Source organism: Oncorhynchus mykiss, chromosome 28 (assembly GCF_057628025.1).
Source record: "Oncorhynchus mykiss isolate SJ-2025 chromosome 28, ASM5762802v1, whole genome shotgun sequence".
Taxonomy (NCBI): domain Eukaryota; kingdom Metazoa; phylum Chordata; class Actinopteri; order Salmoniformes; family Salmonidae; genus Oncorhynchus; species Oncorhynchus mykiss.
The window spans coordinates 33,190,436-33,208,725 of record NC_143049.1 but is presented as its reverse complement, the minus strand read 5'-3'; the positions used below and the strand labels follow the sequence as shown (position 1 = coordinate 33,208,725).

The window sequence follows — 18,290 nt, the reverse complement described above, 5'->3', positions numbered from 1 at the left end:
CAGGCGTGACAGTGTACCCTTGGTTTGTCCGCCGCTGTCAACATACCTGGAGAAGAGCCAGGGCGGCTATTTTCAAGACCAACTCCAGGTATCGTCGACAAGCTGATCGTCGCCGGACCCCAGCTCCCCGCTGCCGCATTGGGCAGAGGGTATGGCTTTCAACTCGGGATCTGCCCCGAAGGGATCGATTCATTGGTCCTCGGTTCATTGGTCCTCGGTTTGACCTCGGTTCATTGGTCCTTTTCCCATCTCCAGAGTCCAGAGTTCCACTGCTGTCCGTCTTGTGTTACCCCGTACCCTCCGTATTCACCCTACCTTCCATGTGTCTAGGATTAAGCCTGTGTCTCACTGTCCTTTGTCTTCTGTCTCAGAGGCAGTAGGGATAACCAGGGATGTTCTCTTGATAAGTGTGTGAATTAGACAATTTTCCTGTCCTGCTAATCATTCAACATGTAAAAAGTAATTTTGGGAGTCAGGGAAAATGTATGGAGTAAAAAGTACATAATTCTCTTTAGGAATGTAGTGAAGTAAAAGTAAACGTCGTCAAAAATATAAATAGGTAAATGTAAAGTAAAGATACCCCAAAAAACGACTTAAGTAGTACTTTAAAGTATTTTTACTTAAGTACTTTACACCACTGCATTTACCGCTATCCCAGAAATCACTCCTGTCAATGGCGCCCTTTTTTTGAGAGAAAACAATTCACATCTTTTGTCGCCATTCGTTACACGCAGAGCACCTATTCCCTCTGACCAGCAGAAACACAGACAATTATCACAAGACAATTATCACCTTCACCGATTCCACAGCATCCAACTGTTTTCACCCATCCTGAAACCACAAATGGATCAGCCTGAAGGCAAAGGTTCACTTATCACAAAATTACCCTCCTACCGTCGCTGACTCATATTTATCCTGACCCTCGGTGCAATCCTCAGACTCCGAGAACTTCATCACACCTACCATCTCCAATACCTTGCCCTCACTCACTTCCAATTCTCCTCCTGTCTTAAATCTGGCGTACAGCTCCCTCTGCTTCAAGCTCCCCCTCATCTTCGCTCTCTCTCTTCGACCTCCTCTGCCTCTCTTTTTCCTTCCATTAGTCCTCTGTATTCCAAGTATACGTCTCCATATGATATTGCACTTCTCCTGACATACATCTTGTTCTTGTCCTCTGAAGGGACGCCATTTTCATAAACGCAGATGTATCTTCCGAAACCGTCTTGACAGCCATTAGGCCTACCGGGCACGCCTTATAGCTCTCCCACTCTAAAATGGACTAGGCCGCCTACACTGCTTCTGGTCAGGGGTAATAACCTTGTCATGAAGGGGACAGCAAAGGGGGGAAAATTCAAGGAAACCCCCTTGCTTGATTGTAAAATATTTGCTGCGTTCCATTGCTGTAAAAGGGAGATGGAAGCGGCAGTTGGCCAAGCAAACAACACGTGTGTCATAACAAGGGAGAGCAGTGAAACCGACAATATCAAAGATGTGATTTAATGCGGCCATAAAATGTGTATTTCTATCCAAAGCCAGTCTTATGCAAAGCCAGGTGTGACATTTTTCTCAAGCAAGGAAAGGCTCAAAGGCTGTTATGCCAAATGCCCTCAAAGGAAGGAATTTCTGAACAAGAATGTAGGGTTTATTACAGTTTCATCATTTGTAAACAATGAAATTATTTATTTCATTTTGATATGCCTCACCATGGGAAGGCATAAGTACATGTATATGTAATGAGAGGTCAATTTATTGCATACAGAGCAAAATGTATTCAAAATAAACAGAATGGAATTTGCAGCTTCCCTGGGGTTGTCATCAGAGCAAGACAAGAACAAGACACTGATTTTTGTTGTTGCTGCATAGCACACAAGTTCTGTATGACAGACTGCACAATAAAATGGTATCTACTATAAATAATATAAGCTATAGCTGACCCCTAAAATATGTTGATGGTGTCATTCAGCATTTTCCCCATTAGATTCTGCATATTCTACCTAGTTCGAGTATATCCACAATGGTCTTTAACCCTCTTCATTGTGAACATACAGGAACTGAAACAGGGTTCTAACTTTGACACAGTAGGACGTGAACAGTTATCTTCAGCAAATACATTGGACAATTTAGGAGAATGAACTCTCTGTCTCACTCCGTCAGCACAAATGTAGCTTGGCATTGTCATCTGTGTTAGATAAAGTGCTCACCAATACTCAACACTTAGGATTGTACCCAACTTTCTGTGAAAGTCCCATGTTCAACGTTGGTGAATAATTTAATAACTTTCAAATAGACGGTTAATGTATATAAAAAGTTTACATATTCAGTAAGAAAACATGCATGCAAGTTGCTTTCCAGGCAACAGGGGTCGAACATTCATTTATCTGCTTTCCAAGATGTCAGTTTCAGAACAGAAACCAGTCCAGCCACCTGTTCCAAATCTCTCAGCGCTGAGAGAGCGACATTACAAGAGGTCACAGGGTCCTTCGGTTGAAACAATCCCTTTCATGTCATCATCTGTCCGGACTGGCGGCCATGTTTGACGCTCTCAGCTGCCACGCCAGCAAGCTTCACCTTTCGATCTTGATAACCTGCTCGCACATGATGGAGAGGTACTGGGTGAGTTTGACCATGAAGATGATGGCGGTGCCCCCCGTGAGCATACAGGAGGGCCAGAAGAGCGAGTGGAAGACGGGACTGTGGCCGTACTGCCGGGTCAGGAGGACACTCTCCTGCTGGTCACTGGGGTCGTAGTAGCACAGGACCTGGTGGTGCGGCTTCAGGCGCTCTGAGATGTTCACGATAATGTGGTGCATGGCATTGGTGTCCTTCTGGCACTTTGGCACGTAGAAACACTGGAAATAGAAAAGTGGGTGGGTGACATTGATGTTTGTTCAGGGGCTTTCAGCATGCATACCTAACCTACAGGCTTAGTAAGCATCCTTTGATAGTCAAAATAAATATTTATTTGTATAAACATTTGTTCCTGTTGAGAGAAACAGGTACATAGCGCATCATGAGTCATGCATAGGGCTAGGAGTTTCCCAGACCACCTGAACAGGAAGAAGCAGGCCATGCTGGCTAGACAGGGCACGTGCGTGTGTCCGCGTTTGATTTTGTCCATCCCCACCAGATGAAATCGGAACATGCAGGTTGAAATATCAAAATGAACTCTGAACCAACCATATTAATTTGGGAACAGGTCAAAACACATGAAACCACCAACTGGACTGGAGTGTGGACCTTGGTTCATCTTTCAATCACCCACGCGGCTATTGTCACACTCGTTGAAAGGAGTAGACCAAGGCGCAGCGTGCGTAGAGTTCCTAAATATGATCCCCAATCAGAGACAACGATAAACAGCTGTCTCTGATTGGGAACCATACCAGGCCAACATAAACCATTAATCACCTAGATGACCCACCCTAGTCACTATCACGCCCCAACCAGCAGAGAATAAACAACTCTCTATGGTCAGGGCGTGACAGTACCCCCCCCCCCCCCCCCGAACTGCAGACCGTCACTGGAGGCTCTGGACTGCCGACGGTCACTGGAGGCTCTAGATTGCCAACCGTCGCTGGAGGCTCTGGACTGCCGACGGTCACTGGAGGCTCTGGACCGCCGACCGTCTCAGGAGGTTCCGGAATGTAGACCGTCTCAGAAGGTTTTAGACTGTAGACCGTCTCAGAAGGTTCCGGACTGAAGACCGTCTCAGGAGGTTTCAGACTGTAGACCGTCTCAGGAGGTTCTGGACTGTAGACCGTCTTAGGAGGTTCAGGACTGTAGACCGTCTCAGGAGGTTCTGGAGGTTCCGGATTGTAGGCTGTCTAAGGAGGTTCCGGACTGTGGACCGTCTCAGGAGGTTCCGGACTGTAGACCGTCTCAGGAGGTTCCGGACTTAGCTGTCAAAAAAATTGGGGGGCTGCCTCTCGGGCTTCCGTCGTCGTTGTGAATTTCGGAGTCGCCGTTGCTCCTCCTTCGCTGCCTCTGCCTACTTCCATGGCAGGGTCTTATCCCCTGCCATAACTTCCTCCCATGTCCATGATGTCCTCCACTCACTTTTCTCTCGGGCACAGGATCCCTGCTCCTCCTGACCACGCTGCTTGGTCCTTTGGTGGTGGGATCTTCTGTCGCACCATACCAGGCCAACATAAACCATTAATCACCTAGATGACCCACCCTAGTCACTATCACGCCCCAACCAACAGAGAATAAACAGCTCTCTATGCTCAGGGCGTGACAGCTATTTGCTCCTAAAAACCAATGAGGAGATGGAAGAGGTAGGACTTGCAGTGTGTCAAGCGTCAAAAATAGAACCAAGTTCTATTTTAGCGCCTGGCTACTCAGACGCTCGCTGACGCACGCAAGCAGTTTAGATGAAATGAGTGAATAACATGTATGTGTACATATGGTGTGGTCAGAATATCACAAGCCCAGTGTCAACATACGCTATCCAGTCTTTCACAACCTCCGTTCTGACCCCCCGTTCACCTCAAAATTGGCGTCCCAGCTCTCCTCATTGTGGGATAAGCGGCTGACCCTGCCCGTGGTGTTGACACTGACGTAGACCTGCAGACAGGGGTACTTGGAGCCTCTCCAGCAGTCCGAGCCACAGCTGTAAGAGCAGTTCATGTCTGCCGTAATGGTGGAGTTGAGCACGATACAGACACTCCCCTCTGTCCACACACTATATGGAGAGATAAAGGTAATAATTCAAGGCTATTGTAGGATTTACACAGTGGCATGTAAATACAGATTTTTCTCTGTAATTCAAATCAAATTGCAGAAAGATGTTGGGGTGTAAAAATACCAAGTAGAGAGGTAGATGCGTCATTTTCACATTTCAATTTAGCATTTAAGCATTGCATTTTAGAATTGGCGCTGATAACCCTCCATAATACTGTGGCATGCTGTGCAGTGACTTGCACAAAGAAAAGACTGACAAACAAACATACCGCATCAACACTACAAAGGCAGATTGATTGAATTACAGTCTTTCAGAATGAACAAAAGCAGAGTCCACCCAAAAGTACAAAATCCACACAAAACAATCCACTGTCAGATTGATAGTCCAGTACCTGTCGGCATAGGAGCGCAGTACAGTGATGCCCAGGACAAAGTACATCATGGCCGACGCAATGACCATGCCCAAGCCTAGGAGAATAGCCCGGTCCTCCCCAGCCTTCATAGCTGTCATCGTCTTCTTCTTGTCCAGCAGGTCAACATCTCGGAACTTCTGGTAGATGGACCTGAGGTAGTGGTCAGGCCAGTGTTGGGGTCAAGTCCATTTCAATTCATTTTACAAAGAGGATTTTTTTAGTTTGTTGAATCGACATTTTTCTCAATTTAAATTAGGAGAACCATTATCTGTTTCCTTCTTGGAGGAACCCCCACTGCATGTCAGAAAAAAAAATATTAAAATGAATGACTAAAATATAGTGTTTTTAAGAGTGACAGTGTACCTCGTCGCTCCTCCTCCTGATGCTGCCCATCCCGCACTTTTGGCACCTGTCACAAAGAGCCTCTTTCCAGATGTCTCACGACCTCCTCTTCTCACAGAAGAAGTGGTGCGGAAAGACTGATGGAATGACCTGCACAAAATAACAGTCTGTTATCACTCTAGACCAGTGGTTCCCAACCTTTTTTGGTTACTGTACCAGCAACTGAATTTTGCTCTTACCGGAGTACCCCTGAAGTACCCCGTCATGTGCATTTTACCAGTAGGCCAATGGTTTTATGTCTTCTCAAGTACCCCCTGTGGATAGGCCAAGTACCCCTGGTTGGGAATCACTGCTCTATTCAATATACCTGTTTGTTCTCAGACACTCGCCAACAGTTCAAATTGCTGGACAGTTGGCAATGAGATATACTACTGCAGGGTTTCCTAAACTCGGTCCTCGCGACCCCAAGGGGTGCATGTTTATTTGGTGTTTTTTTCCCCTAGCACTACATGGCTTCAAATAATCAACTAATCTTTAAGCTTTGATATTTTGAATCAGCTGTGTAGTGTTAAAAATACATTTTAGGCTTGAATTTGGGAGCTACCCTGTTAACTACCCTGTTAACTACGCTGTCAAATATGCTGTTAACTACCCTGTTAACTACGCTGTTAACTACACTGGTAACTGCCCTGTTAACTACCCTGTTAACTACACTGGTAACTGCCCTGTTAACTACACTCTTATCTACGCTGTTAAATATGCTGTTAACTACCCTGTTAACTACGCTGTTAACTACACTGGTAACTGCCCTGTTAACTACCCTGTTAACTACACTGGTAACTGCCCTGTTAACTACACTCTTATCTACGCTGTCAAATATGCTGTTAACTACCCTGTTAACTACGCTGTTAACTACACTGGTAACTGCCCTGTTAACTACCCTGTTAACTACACTGGTAACTGCCCTGTTAACTACACTCTTATCTACGCTGTTAAATATGCTGTTAACTACCCTGTTAAATATGCTGTTAACTACCCTGTTAAATATGCTGTTAACTACCCTGTTAACTACCCTGTTAAATATGCTGTTAAATACCCTGTTATCTACCCTGTTAAATATGCTGTTAACTGCCCTGTTAACTACCCTGTTAACTACCCTGTTAACTACCCTGTTAAATATGCTGTTAACTACCCTGTTATCTACCCTGTTAAATATGCTGTTAACTGCCCTGTTAACTACCCTGTTAACTACCCTGTTAAATATGCTGTTAACTACCCTGTTATCTACCCTGTTAAATATGCTGTTAACTACCCTGTTAACTACCCTGTTAAATATGCTGTTAACTACCCTGTTATCTACCCTGTTAAATATGCTGTTAACTACCCTGTTAAATATGCTGTTAACTACCCTGTTAAATATGCTGTTAACTGCCCTGTTAACTACAATCTTATCTACACTGTTAAATATTCTGTTAACTACCCTGTGCTGTTAACTACCCATTATACTACCCATTATATTGTGCCATTACTACATAAGATTTTCGACTACTAGATAGTACAGATAGACAGATCAACAGTAGTTATACATTTTGCTCAATAGCGATTTCATAGATTATATATTAAGGAATGAAATGGCATGAATCATACTCAATGACAGATTGTGAACTATAACATTAATTTAGATTAATGATGGTAATTCGTTGTATTTCTTCACCGTAAATCTTCAGTCAACCCGCTTATGACCACTCTTGCCCACTTTCGTGTCATGGAAACAACACTGAACTAGAACACTATTGTTTGAAACATAGCTTTACCATCACAGAGAAACATGTTAAAATATGCTCTACTGTTCTTTCAAGATAGTTGTGCAACTCAAAGACAGACAGCCTACCTGTGTTCCATAACTTTGACGTCAAATTCACTATGTGTGAAAGCTCAAAGATAGAGATAGAGCAAAAGAAAGCCTACCTGTGTTGCATGACTTTGCTGTCAAATTCACTACGTGTGAAAGCCAAGGTGTTGACAAAATATTATTTGGTTTATACAATTCAAAAGTAACGACTAAGTATTTATCCTACGACATCAACAAGTACGTAGTCGTGATCCACCATAACCAGGAAGAAGAACAAATGACTTGAATAGGACAGAAGTGTTCCTTTAATATAGTTGACATTCAGGTGCAGCGCCACCAGCTAAACAAACATCTCATTTTGCAACACAATGAAACGTTAATAAGGTGAGACAGGAGGATCGATGAACATGGATAAAAGGTGTTAATGTCGATGAACTTGTCATGAAAGACGTAGCTCCTGGAGCATGAACCATATGAATGCAACCCCTGTCAACACAAACTCATTGTGTCCTCTCATTTAACATCAACAACTTGCCAAGGCTGGCACACTGAATCATGGTCACTGAACATTCCACCCAATAGCACGCAGCTTTCTCCCATTAAAAGTCGCATGCATATTCAATTGGGCAGCAGCCAGGGCCATGTTCTTTAGCAGTGGGGATTTTAGCATGTAAATCCTGGTGGGGCAAAAATAAAAACATGTGTTATGTAGACTGTCGACGTGATTCATGATGATGACTGCTTGTCTAACTTGCTAGCTAAGATTTTGAAAGTATGATGTTGACATGATCAGTCCAATCAAAACTACGGCAGATATGTGATTTGACGTTGTTTTGTCTGTTGCCAATGACCGTGAGACTTCTTGAATGGGCACTTCTAATGTAACTCTATGGCAGCACCCAAGGGGCTTGATTTTTCGAGCTCTCCCTGTAGATTTTGTTGTGACGTAGTGTCCCCATGAGTGACAGAACACTGAGCCAATCGCGGGGAAACTAAAGAACATTACCAACCCTTGCGCTCCGTATTTTCCGCTGGCTGCCCCAGGTACTCTACAGATTGTGTCATGGAAACAGCCAGTTCATTTAAGCAGTGAAAATGCATTTTCCTATTTTATATACAGTGCCTTTGGAAAGTATTCAGACCCCTTGACTTTTTCCACATTTTGTTACATTACAGCTTTATTCTAAAATTGGTTAAATAAATACAAATATCAGCAATCTACACACAATACCCCATAATGACATCACAATACCCCATAATGACATCACAATACCCCATAATGACATCACGATACCCCATAATGACAAAGTGAAAACATGAAAAACAGAAATAAGTTATTTACATAAGCATTCAGAACCTTTGCTATGAGACTCGAAATTGAGCTCAGGTGCATCCTGTTTCCATTGATCATCCTTGAGTTTCTACAACTTGATTGGAGTCCACCTGTGGTAAATTCATTTGATTGGACATGATTGGGAAAGGCACACCTATCTATAAGAGGTCCCACATTTGTAAGTGCATGTCAGAGCAAAAACCAAGCCATGTGAGGTCCAAAAGAACTGTCCGTAAAGCTCAGAGACAGGATTGTGTCGAGGTACAAATCTGGGGAAGGGTACCAAAACATTTCTGCATCATTGAAGGTCCAAGAACAAAGTGGCTTCTATCATTCTTAAAGGGAAGAAGTTTGGAATCACCAAGAGACTTCCTAGAGCTGCCCATCCGCCCAAACTGAGCAATCGGGGGGGAAGGGCCTTGGTCAGGGAGGTCCAGAATTCCTCTGTGAAAATGGGATAACCTTCCAAAAGGACAACCATCCCTGCAGCACTCCACCAATCAGACCTTTATGGTAGAGTGACCAGGCGGAAGCCACTCCTCAGTAAAAGGCACATGACAGCCCACATGAAGTGTGCCAAAAGGCACCGAAAGACTCTCAGACCATGAGAAACAAGATTCTCTGGTCTGATGAAACCAAGATTGAACTCTTTGGCTTGAATGCCAGGTGTCACGTCTGGAGGAAACTTGGCACCATCCCTACTGTGATGCATGGTGGTGGCAGCATCATGCTGTGGGGCTGTTTTTTAGTGGCAGGGACTGGGATACTAGTCAGGATCGAGGGAGATGAACGGAGCAAACTACAGAGATATCCTTGATGAAAACCTACTCCAGAGCGTTCAGGACCGCTGACTGGGGTGAAAGGCCACCTTCCAACAGGACAATGACCCTAAGCAGACATCCAAGACAACGCAGGAGTAGCTTCGGGACAAGTCAAATCAAATCAAATTTTATTGGTCACACACACATTGTTTGCAGATGTTAGCATTGTAGCACCATTCGGTGCAAAAACTCGACTTACTAGTTGCGGCCCACTTGTTGGAAGCAAACCACTCGATTTCGTCCCTACATTATATCGGCATTGAACATGTCACCCTCCCTAGGAGAGGGGGTGACCTCGACAATTTATTGTTAAAACGAGAGGCTGCCTGGATCTTTAATTTAAGGACTCTTGCTCCCTTCGGTCTCAACGTGGACTTTGATCTGAAGCCATTCTAGTGATTATTGTGATTTTGCTTTTCATTGTAAATGTTTGCAGGCCTATGTAGCCAAATTGTATCTATGATCGGAAAGAAAGGAAAGAAATTCCACAAATGAACTTTAAACAAGGCACACTTGTTAATTGAAATGCATTCCAGGTGACAACCTCATGAAGCTGGTTGAGAGAATGCTAAGAGTGTGCAAAGCTGTCATCAAGGCAAAGGGTGGCTACTTTGAGGAATTACATGTGTTTACCACTTTTTTGGTTACTACATGATTCCATATGTGTTATTTCATAGTTTTGATTTTTTCACTATTATTCTACAATGTGGAAAATATTAAAATAAAGAAAAATCCTTGAATGTATATTTTTATGTTTTATTTTTCAACCTTTATTTAACTAGGCAAGTCAGTTAAGAACAAATTCTTATTTACAATGACGGCCTACCAAAAGACAAAAGGCCTCCTTCGGGGACGGGGGCTGGGATAAAACAAAGAAATATAGGACAAACACACGTCACGACAAGAAAGACACCACAACACTACATAAAGAGAGACCTAAGACAACAACATAGCATGGCAGCAACACATAACAACACAGCATGGTAGCAACACCACATGACAACTACATGGTATCAACACAACATGGTAGCAGCTAAAATCATGGTACAAACATTATTGGGCACAGACAACAGCACAAAGGCATGAAGGTAGAGACAATATTACATCACTTGAACCAACCACAACTGTCAGTAAGAGTGTCCATGACTAGGTATTTGAATGAAGAGATGGAGATAAAACTGTCCCGTTTGAGTGTTTGTTGCAGCTCGTTCCAGTCACTTGCTGCAGCTAACTGAAAAGAGGAGCGACCCAGGGATGTGTGTGCTTTGGGGCCCTTTAACAGAATGGGACTGGCAGAACGGGTGTTGTATGTGGAGGATGAGGCTGCAGTAGATATCTCAGATAGGGGGGAGTGAGGTCTAAGAGAGTTTTATAAATAAGCATCAACCAGTGGGTCTTGCGACGGGTATACAGAGATGACCAGTTTACAGAGGAGTATAGAGTGCAGTGATGTGTCCTATAAGGAGCATTGGTGACAAATCTGATGGCCGAATGGTAAAGAACATCTAGCCGCTCGAGAGCACCCTTACTTGCCGCTCTATAAATTACGTCTCCATAATCTATATATATTAATTTCAGGATTTACTGGAGAAAATGGGAGACAGTATTCAACTAACCATTGTTGTGGAAAATTAGATCCAAAAGATTAAATCAGAGACTATGTAATTATATAATAGAAAAATCTTTAGTACAAGCAGCTTCAGTGGAGATGTACCTCTGGTTTCACGGGGAAGAACTCAAAGAGTAAATGGTTCCATGTCTCTTATATTGTGGGAAGTGACGATACAATCATATTGTTTACACAACAGTTCTTTATACAAGCAAAAGTTCCGCGAACACAATGGCCTTGTGTCAGGGTGCAGACATACCAGGAGTCTATGAAAGGCATGACATCACAGTCCAACACAGAACATATCCCCTTGAGAAGTTACAACAGCTCACCCCAAATTCTGCCATCACACCATCATAAAGCCCCCTACACATAAACATGGAGAAGAACGTATTGGTTATAGATGGTTGCGTACGTTTTACAGTCACCACCATTTTGAGAGCGTAATTAAGAATAAGCCCATACGTCCTCCATGTTATTGAATAATGTAACGGTTGCTGTACCTCTCTGTATTCCCATTATCTCTCTAATGACGCATGTCCTCCTAATGCCGCTGACCTTGTGTGACACACTCCATGCTACTTTACTTAGGTTATTTACTACTCTCAAATGCTTTCCCAACTTTTAGTTTTGTATTACAGTATAATCACCACACCTCTGAATTGTTGAATGTGTCAGTTTCAGTTTCTGTTGATGTGTTGATGCTTTTGTTCATGTCAAATCATTAGAAAGTGTTATCAATTTCAACTTTCCAACTTGTACTTTTCGCTTGTTAAATGTGATGTTCAAAGTATGCTTGAAATACACTTACATCAGTATAACAGTATAACTTTAGACCGTCCGCTCACCCATACCCGGGTGCGAACCAGGGACCCTCTACACACATCAACAACAGTCACCCATGAAGCATCGTTACCCATCGCTCCACAAAAGCCGCGGCCCTTGCAGAGCAAGGGGAACTACTACTTCAAGGTCTCAGAGCAAGTGACATCACCGATTTAAATGCTATTTAGTGCGCACCCCCGCTAACTAGCTAGCTATTTCACATCCGTTACATCAGCAACCAATGTGATTGAGTTGACATTACAAATAATATTGAGTTGACATTACACATGAGTTTGAGTTGACATGACATATGAGTTTGAGTTGACATGACATAAGAGTTTGGGTTGACATTACGCATGAGTTTGAGTTGACATGACATATGAGATTGAGTTGACATGACATATGAGTTTGAGTTGACATTACATATGAGTTTGAGTTGACATTGCACATGAGTTTGACTGGACAAGACATGTGAGTTTGAGTTGACATGACATAAGAGTTTGGGTTGACATTACGCATGAGTTTGAGTTGACATGACATATGAGATTGACTGGACAAGACATATGAGTTTGAGTTGCCATGACATATGAGATTGAGTTGACATGACATTTGAGTTTGAGTTGACAAGACATATTAATCATAAGCAAAGGAAAGTGAGTGATAATGATGTTAGTTATAGGGTTTATTTCTTTGGTTACAACCCCTCTGGGAAATGGTCTTTGATAGTCCACTGTTTAGTGGGTGCTAAGTCTCAACATAAGGCCTGGAATTTTTACACTCACCACAGGCCACAATGCATTTCAAAGCTGGCCCATACTAATAATCTGCCTCTGACTGCTTGGAGACGACAACATCTGCTTCTTAGACAATGTCTCAGGATGTATTTTCTGCCTTGTCCTTCGAGTGGTTATTGCTCTGTGGCCAGGTGTCCCAGTATTTAGTCTTTAGAAAGACACATACTCTACTGAAAGACACATGCTCCACTGAAAGACACATGCTCCACTGAAAAACACATGCTCCACTGAAAGACATAGTCTACTGATAGACACATGCTCCACTGAAAGACACATGCTCTACTGAAAGACACATGCTCCACTGAAAGACACATACTCTACTGAAAGACACATGCTTCACTGAAAGACACATGCTCCACTGAAAGACACATACTCTACTGAAAGACACATGCTTCACTGAAAGACACATGCTCCACTGAAAGACACATACTCTACTGAAAGACACATGCTTCACTGAAAGACACATGCTCCACTGAAAGACACATGCTCCACTGAAAGACACATGCTCCACTGAAAGACACATGCTCTACTGATAGACACATGCTCCACTGAAAGACACATGCTCCACTGAAAGACACATGCTTCACTGAAACACACATACTCCACTGAAAGACACATGCTCCACTGAAAGACACATGCTTCACTGAAAAACACATGCTCCACTGAAAGACACATGCTCCACTGAAAGACATACTCTACTGAAAGACATAGTCTACTGAAAGACACATGCTCCACTGAAAGACACATGCTTAAATGAAAGACACATGCTCCACTGAAAGACACATGCTCCACTGAAAGACACATGCTCCACTGAAAGACACATGCTCTACTGAAAGACACATGCTCCACTGAAAGACACATGCTCCACTGAAAGACACATGCTCCACTGAAAGACACATGCTCCACTGAAAGACACATGCTCCACTGAAAGACACATACTCTACTGAAAGACACATGCTTCACTGAAAAACACATGCTCCACTGAAAGACACATGCTCCACTGAAATACATACTCTACTGAAAGACATAGTCTACTGAAAGACACATGCTCTACTGAAAGACACATGCTCTACTGAAAGACACATGCTTCACTGAAAAACACATGCTCCACTGAAAGACACATGCTCCACTGAAATACATACTCTACTGAAAGACATAGTCTACTGAAAGACACATGCTCCACTGAAAGACACATGCTCCACTGAAAGACACATGCTTCACTGAAAGACACATGCTCCACTGAAAGACACATGCTCTACTGAAAGACACATGCTCCACTGAAAGACACATGCTCCACAGACACATGCTCCACTGAAAGACACATGCTCCACTGAAAGACACATGCTCTACTGAAAGACACATGCTCCACTGAAAGACACATGCTCCACTGAAAGACATAGTCTACTGAAAGACACATGCTCCACTGAAAGACACATGCTCCACTGAAAGACACATGCTCCACTGAAAGACATACTCTACTGAAAGACATAGTCTACTGAAAGACACATGCTCCACTGAAAGACACATGCTCCACTGAAAGACACATGCTCTACTGAAAGACACATGCTCCACTGAAAGACACATGCTCTACTGAAAGACACATGCTCTACTGAAAGACACATGCTCCACTGAAAGACACATGCTCCACTGAAAGACACATGCTCCACTGAAAGACATACTCTACTGAAAGACACATGCTCCACTGAAAGACACATGCTCTACTGAAAGACACATGCTCCACTGAAAGACACATGCTCCACTGAAAGACACATGCTCCACTGAAAGACACATGCTCCACTGAAAAACACATGCTCCACTGAAAGACATAGTCTACTGAAAGACACATGCTCCACTGAAAGACATAGTCTACTGAAAGACACATACTCTACTGAAAGACATACTCTACTGAAAGACACATGGTCAATTTTAATGCTGCCAGCATGAAGCAGAATAAACTACACATTGGGCACAAACTGGTTGAATCAACGTTGTTTCAATGTAATTTGTCAACGTATTGTGCCATGGGATCTATGTGGAAAATACATTGGATTGGAAAAAGTCTTCAACCTAGTAAACTGTTGTTTTGAGGGTGACATTTCAACCACAGAATTATGTCATCATGGTAACCAATTTTCAACGTAGACAAATCTTGTATACAATATGTTGAATTTGTACCTTTGAAACAAAGTCAGATCTTCAATGTTAAAATCAATAGGCTGTGCAGCACCTCCTACTGAGGAGTTTATTTATATACTGCAATTTATTTGGTCTCCCATCCAAGGTTCTAACCAAGCCTAAACCTGCTTAGGTTTCATATTTGTCAGCTGATTATTACTGATATTACCCATATGCTCATTCATGAGAATGAGTATTGAGAGGTCTCTTTATAACTAAATACAGTGGGGCAAAAAAGTATGTAGTCAGCCACCAATTGTGCAAGTTCTCCCACTTAAAAAGATGAGAGAGGCCTGTAACTTTCATCATAGGTACACTTCAACTATGACAGACAAAATTAGGGAAAAAAATACAGAAAATCACATTGTAGGATTTTTTATGAATTTATTTGCAAATTATGGTGGAAAATAAGCGTTCCCTCCCTGCACCTGCTCGCCCGTCCAGCATCACTACTCTGGACGGCTCTGACTTAGAATACGTGGACAACTACAAATACCTAGGTGTCTGGTTAGACCATAAACTCTCCTTCCAGACTCACATTAAGCATCTCCAATCCAAAATTAAATCTAGAATTGGCTTCCTATATCGCAACCAAGCATCCTTCCCTCATGCTGCCAAACATACCCTCGTAAAACTGACCATCCTACCGATCCTCGACTTTGGTGATGTCATCTATAAAATAGCGTCCAACACTCTACTCAACAAACTGAATGCAGTCTGTCACAGTGCCATCCGTTTTGTCACCAAAGCCCTATACACTACCCACCATTGCGACCTGTACGCTCTCATTGGTTGGCCCTCGCTTCATACTCGTCGTCAAACCCACTGGCTACAGGTTATCTACAAGTCTCTGCTAGGTAAAGCCCCGCCTTATCTCAGCTCACTGGTCACCATAGCAACACCCACCATCACTGGTCACCCCCAAAGCCAATTTCTCCTTTGGTCGTCTTTCCTTCCAGTTCTCTGCTGCCAATGACTGGAACGAACTGCAAAAATCTCTGAAGCTGGAGACTCTTAGCTCCCTCACTAGCTTTAAGCACCAGCTGTCAGAGCAGCTCACAGATCACTGCACCTGTTCATAGCCCATCTGTAAACAGCCCGTCTATCTACCTACCTCATCCCCATACAGTATTTATTTATTTATCTTGTTCCTTTGCACCCCAGTATCTCTACTTGCACATCCATCTTTTGCACATCTACCATTCCAGTGTTTAATTGCTATATTGTAATTACTTTGCCACCATGGCCTATTTATTGCCTTAACTCCCTTATCTTACCTCATTTGCACTCACTGTATATAGACTTTTTGTTTTCTTTTGTTCTACTGAATTATAGACTAAGTTTTGTTTATTCCATGTGTAACTCTGTGTTGTTGTATGTGTTGAATTTGCTATGCTTTATATTGGCCAGGTCACAGTTGCAAATGAGAACTTGTTCTCAACCAGCTTACCTGGTTAAATAAAGGTGTTCTCAACTAGCCTACCTGGTTAAATAAAGGTGTTCTCAACTAGCCTACCTGGTTAAATAAAGGTGTTCTCAACCAGCCTACCTGGTTAAATAAAGGTGTTCTCAACCAGCCTACCTGGTTAAATAAAGGTGTTCTCAACCAGCCTACCTGGTTAAATAAAGGTGTTCTCAACCAGCCTACCTGGTTAAATAAAGGTGTTCTCAACCAGCCTACCTGGTTAAATAAAGGTGTTCTCAACCAGCCTACCTGGTTAAATAAAGGTGTTCTCAACCAGCCTACCTGGTTAAATAAAGGTGTTCTCAACCAGCCTACCTGGTTAAATAAAGGTGTTCTCAACCAGCCTACCTGGTTAAATAAAGGTGTTCTCAACCAGCCTACCTGGTTAAATAAAGGTGTTCTCAACCAGCCTACCTGGTTAAATAAAGGTGTTCTCAACCAGCCTACCTCGTTAAATAAAGGTGTTCTCAACCAGCCTACCTGGTTAAATAAAGGTGTTCTCAACCAGCCTACCTGGTTAAATAAAGGTGTTCTCAACCAGCCTACCTGGTTAAATAAAGGTGTTCTCAACCAGCCTACCTGGTTAAATAAAGGTGTTCTCAACCAGCCTACCTGGTTAAATAAAGGTGAAATAAAATAAAAAATGGCTGTCTGTAGTGCTGGGGAGGGCATGGCTGTCTGTAGTGCTGGGGAGGGCATGGCTGTCTGTAGTGCTGGGGAGGGCATGGCTGTCTGTAGTGCTGGGGAGGGCATGGCTGTCTGTAGTGCTGGGGAGGGCATGGCTGTCTGTAGTGCTGAGGAGGGCATGGCTGTCTGTAGTGCTGAGGAGGGCATGGCTGTCTGTAGTGCTGGGGAGGGCATGGCTGTCTGTAGTGCTGAGGAGGGCATGGCTGTCTGTAGTGCTGGGGAGGGCATGGCTGTCTGTAGTGCTGGGGAGGGCATGGCTGTCTGTAGTGCTGAGGAGGGCATGGCTGTCTGTAGTGCTGAGGAGGGCATGGCTGTCTGTAGTGCTGGGGAGGGCATGGCTGTCTGTAGTGCTGAGGAGGGCATGGCTGTCTGTAGTGCTGGGGAGGGCATGGCTGTCTGTAGTGCTGGGGAGGGCATGGCTGTCTGTAGTGCTGGGGAGGGCATGGCTGTCTGTAGTGCTGAGGAGGGCATGGCTGTCTGTAGTGCTGGGGAGGGCATGGCTGTCTGTAGTGCTGGGGAGGGCATGGCTGTCTGTAGTGCTGGGGAGGGCATGGCTGTCTGTAGTGCTGAGGAGGGCATGGCTGTCCGTAGTGCTGAGGAGGGCATGGCTGTCTGTAGTGCTGGGGAGGGCATGGCTGTCTGTAGTGCTGGGGAGGGCATGGCTGTCTGTAGTGCTGAGGAGGGCATGGCTGTCTGTAGTGCTGAGGAGGGCATGGCTGTCTGTAGTGCTGAGGAGGGCATGGCTGTCTGTAGTGCTGGGGAGGGCATGGCTGTCTGTAGTGCTGGGGAGGGCATGGCTGTCTGTAGTGCTGAGGAGGGCATGGCTGTCTGTAGTGCTGGGGAGGGCATGGCTGTCTGTAGTGCTGGGGAGGGCATGGCTGTCTGTAGTGCTGGGGAGGGCATGGCTGTCTGTAGTGCTGGGGAGGGCATGGCTGTCTGTAGTGCTGGGGAGGGCATGGCTGTCTGTAGTGCTGAGGAGGGCATGGCTGTCTGTAGTGCTGAGGAGGGCATGGCTGTCTGTAGTGCTGAGGAGGGCATGGCTGTCTGTAGTGCTGAGGAGGGCATGGCTGTCTGTAGTGCTGGGGAGGGCATGGCTGTCTGTAGTGCTGGGGAGGGCATGGCTGTCTGTAGTGCTGAGGAGGGCATGGCTGTCTGTAGTGCTGGGGAGGGCATGGCTGTCTGTAGTGCTGAGGAGGGCATGGCTGTCTGTAGTGCTGAGGAGGGCATGGCTGTCTGTAGTGCTGGGGAGGGCATGGCTGTCTGTAGTGCTGGGGAGGGCATGGCTGTCTGTAGT

General features: G+C 44.2%; 1 protein-coding gene across 1 annotated transcript; it reads right to left on the bottom strand.

The window, feature by feature from the left end:
- Window positions 1-1,636: 1,636 nt before the first annotated feature.
- On the bottom strand, window positions 1,637-7,608 carry LOC110509002 (calcium-activated potassium channel subunit beta-2). The gene is made up of 5 exons (XM_021589935.3): window positions 7,404-7,608; window positions 5,457-5,585; window positions 5,073-5,243; window positions 4,486-4,681; window positions 1,637-2,849 (listed from the first exon to the last, which is right to left on the bottom strand). Exons 1-5 carry the CDS (start codon window positions 7,412-7,414, stop codon window positions 2,565-2,567), a joined length of 792 nt encoding a protein of 263 aa, XP_021445610.3. The 5' UTR covers window positions 7,415-7,608; the 3' UTR covers window positions 1,637-2,564.
- Between the last annotated feature and the right edge of the window lie 10,682 nt (window positions 7,609-18,290).

What these genes read in the sequence shown, in the direction of transcription:
- LOC110509002 (XM_021589935.3), bottom strand. An exon ending in TCAGGAGGAGGAGCGACGAG is followed by an intron (nt 5,244 to 5,456) that starts GTACACTGTCAC and finishes CCACTACCTCAG; the next exon opens with GTCCATCTACCAGAAGTTCC. An exon ending in CTGCGCTCCTATGCCGACAG is followed by an intron (nt 4,682 to 5,072) that starts GTACTGGACTAT and finishes CTCTCCATATAG; the next exon opens with TGTGTGGACAGAGGGGAGTG.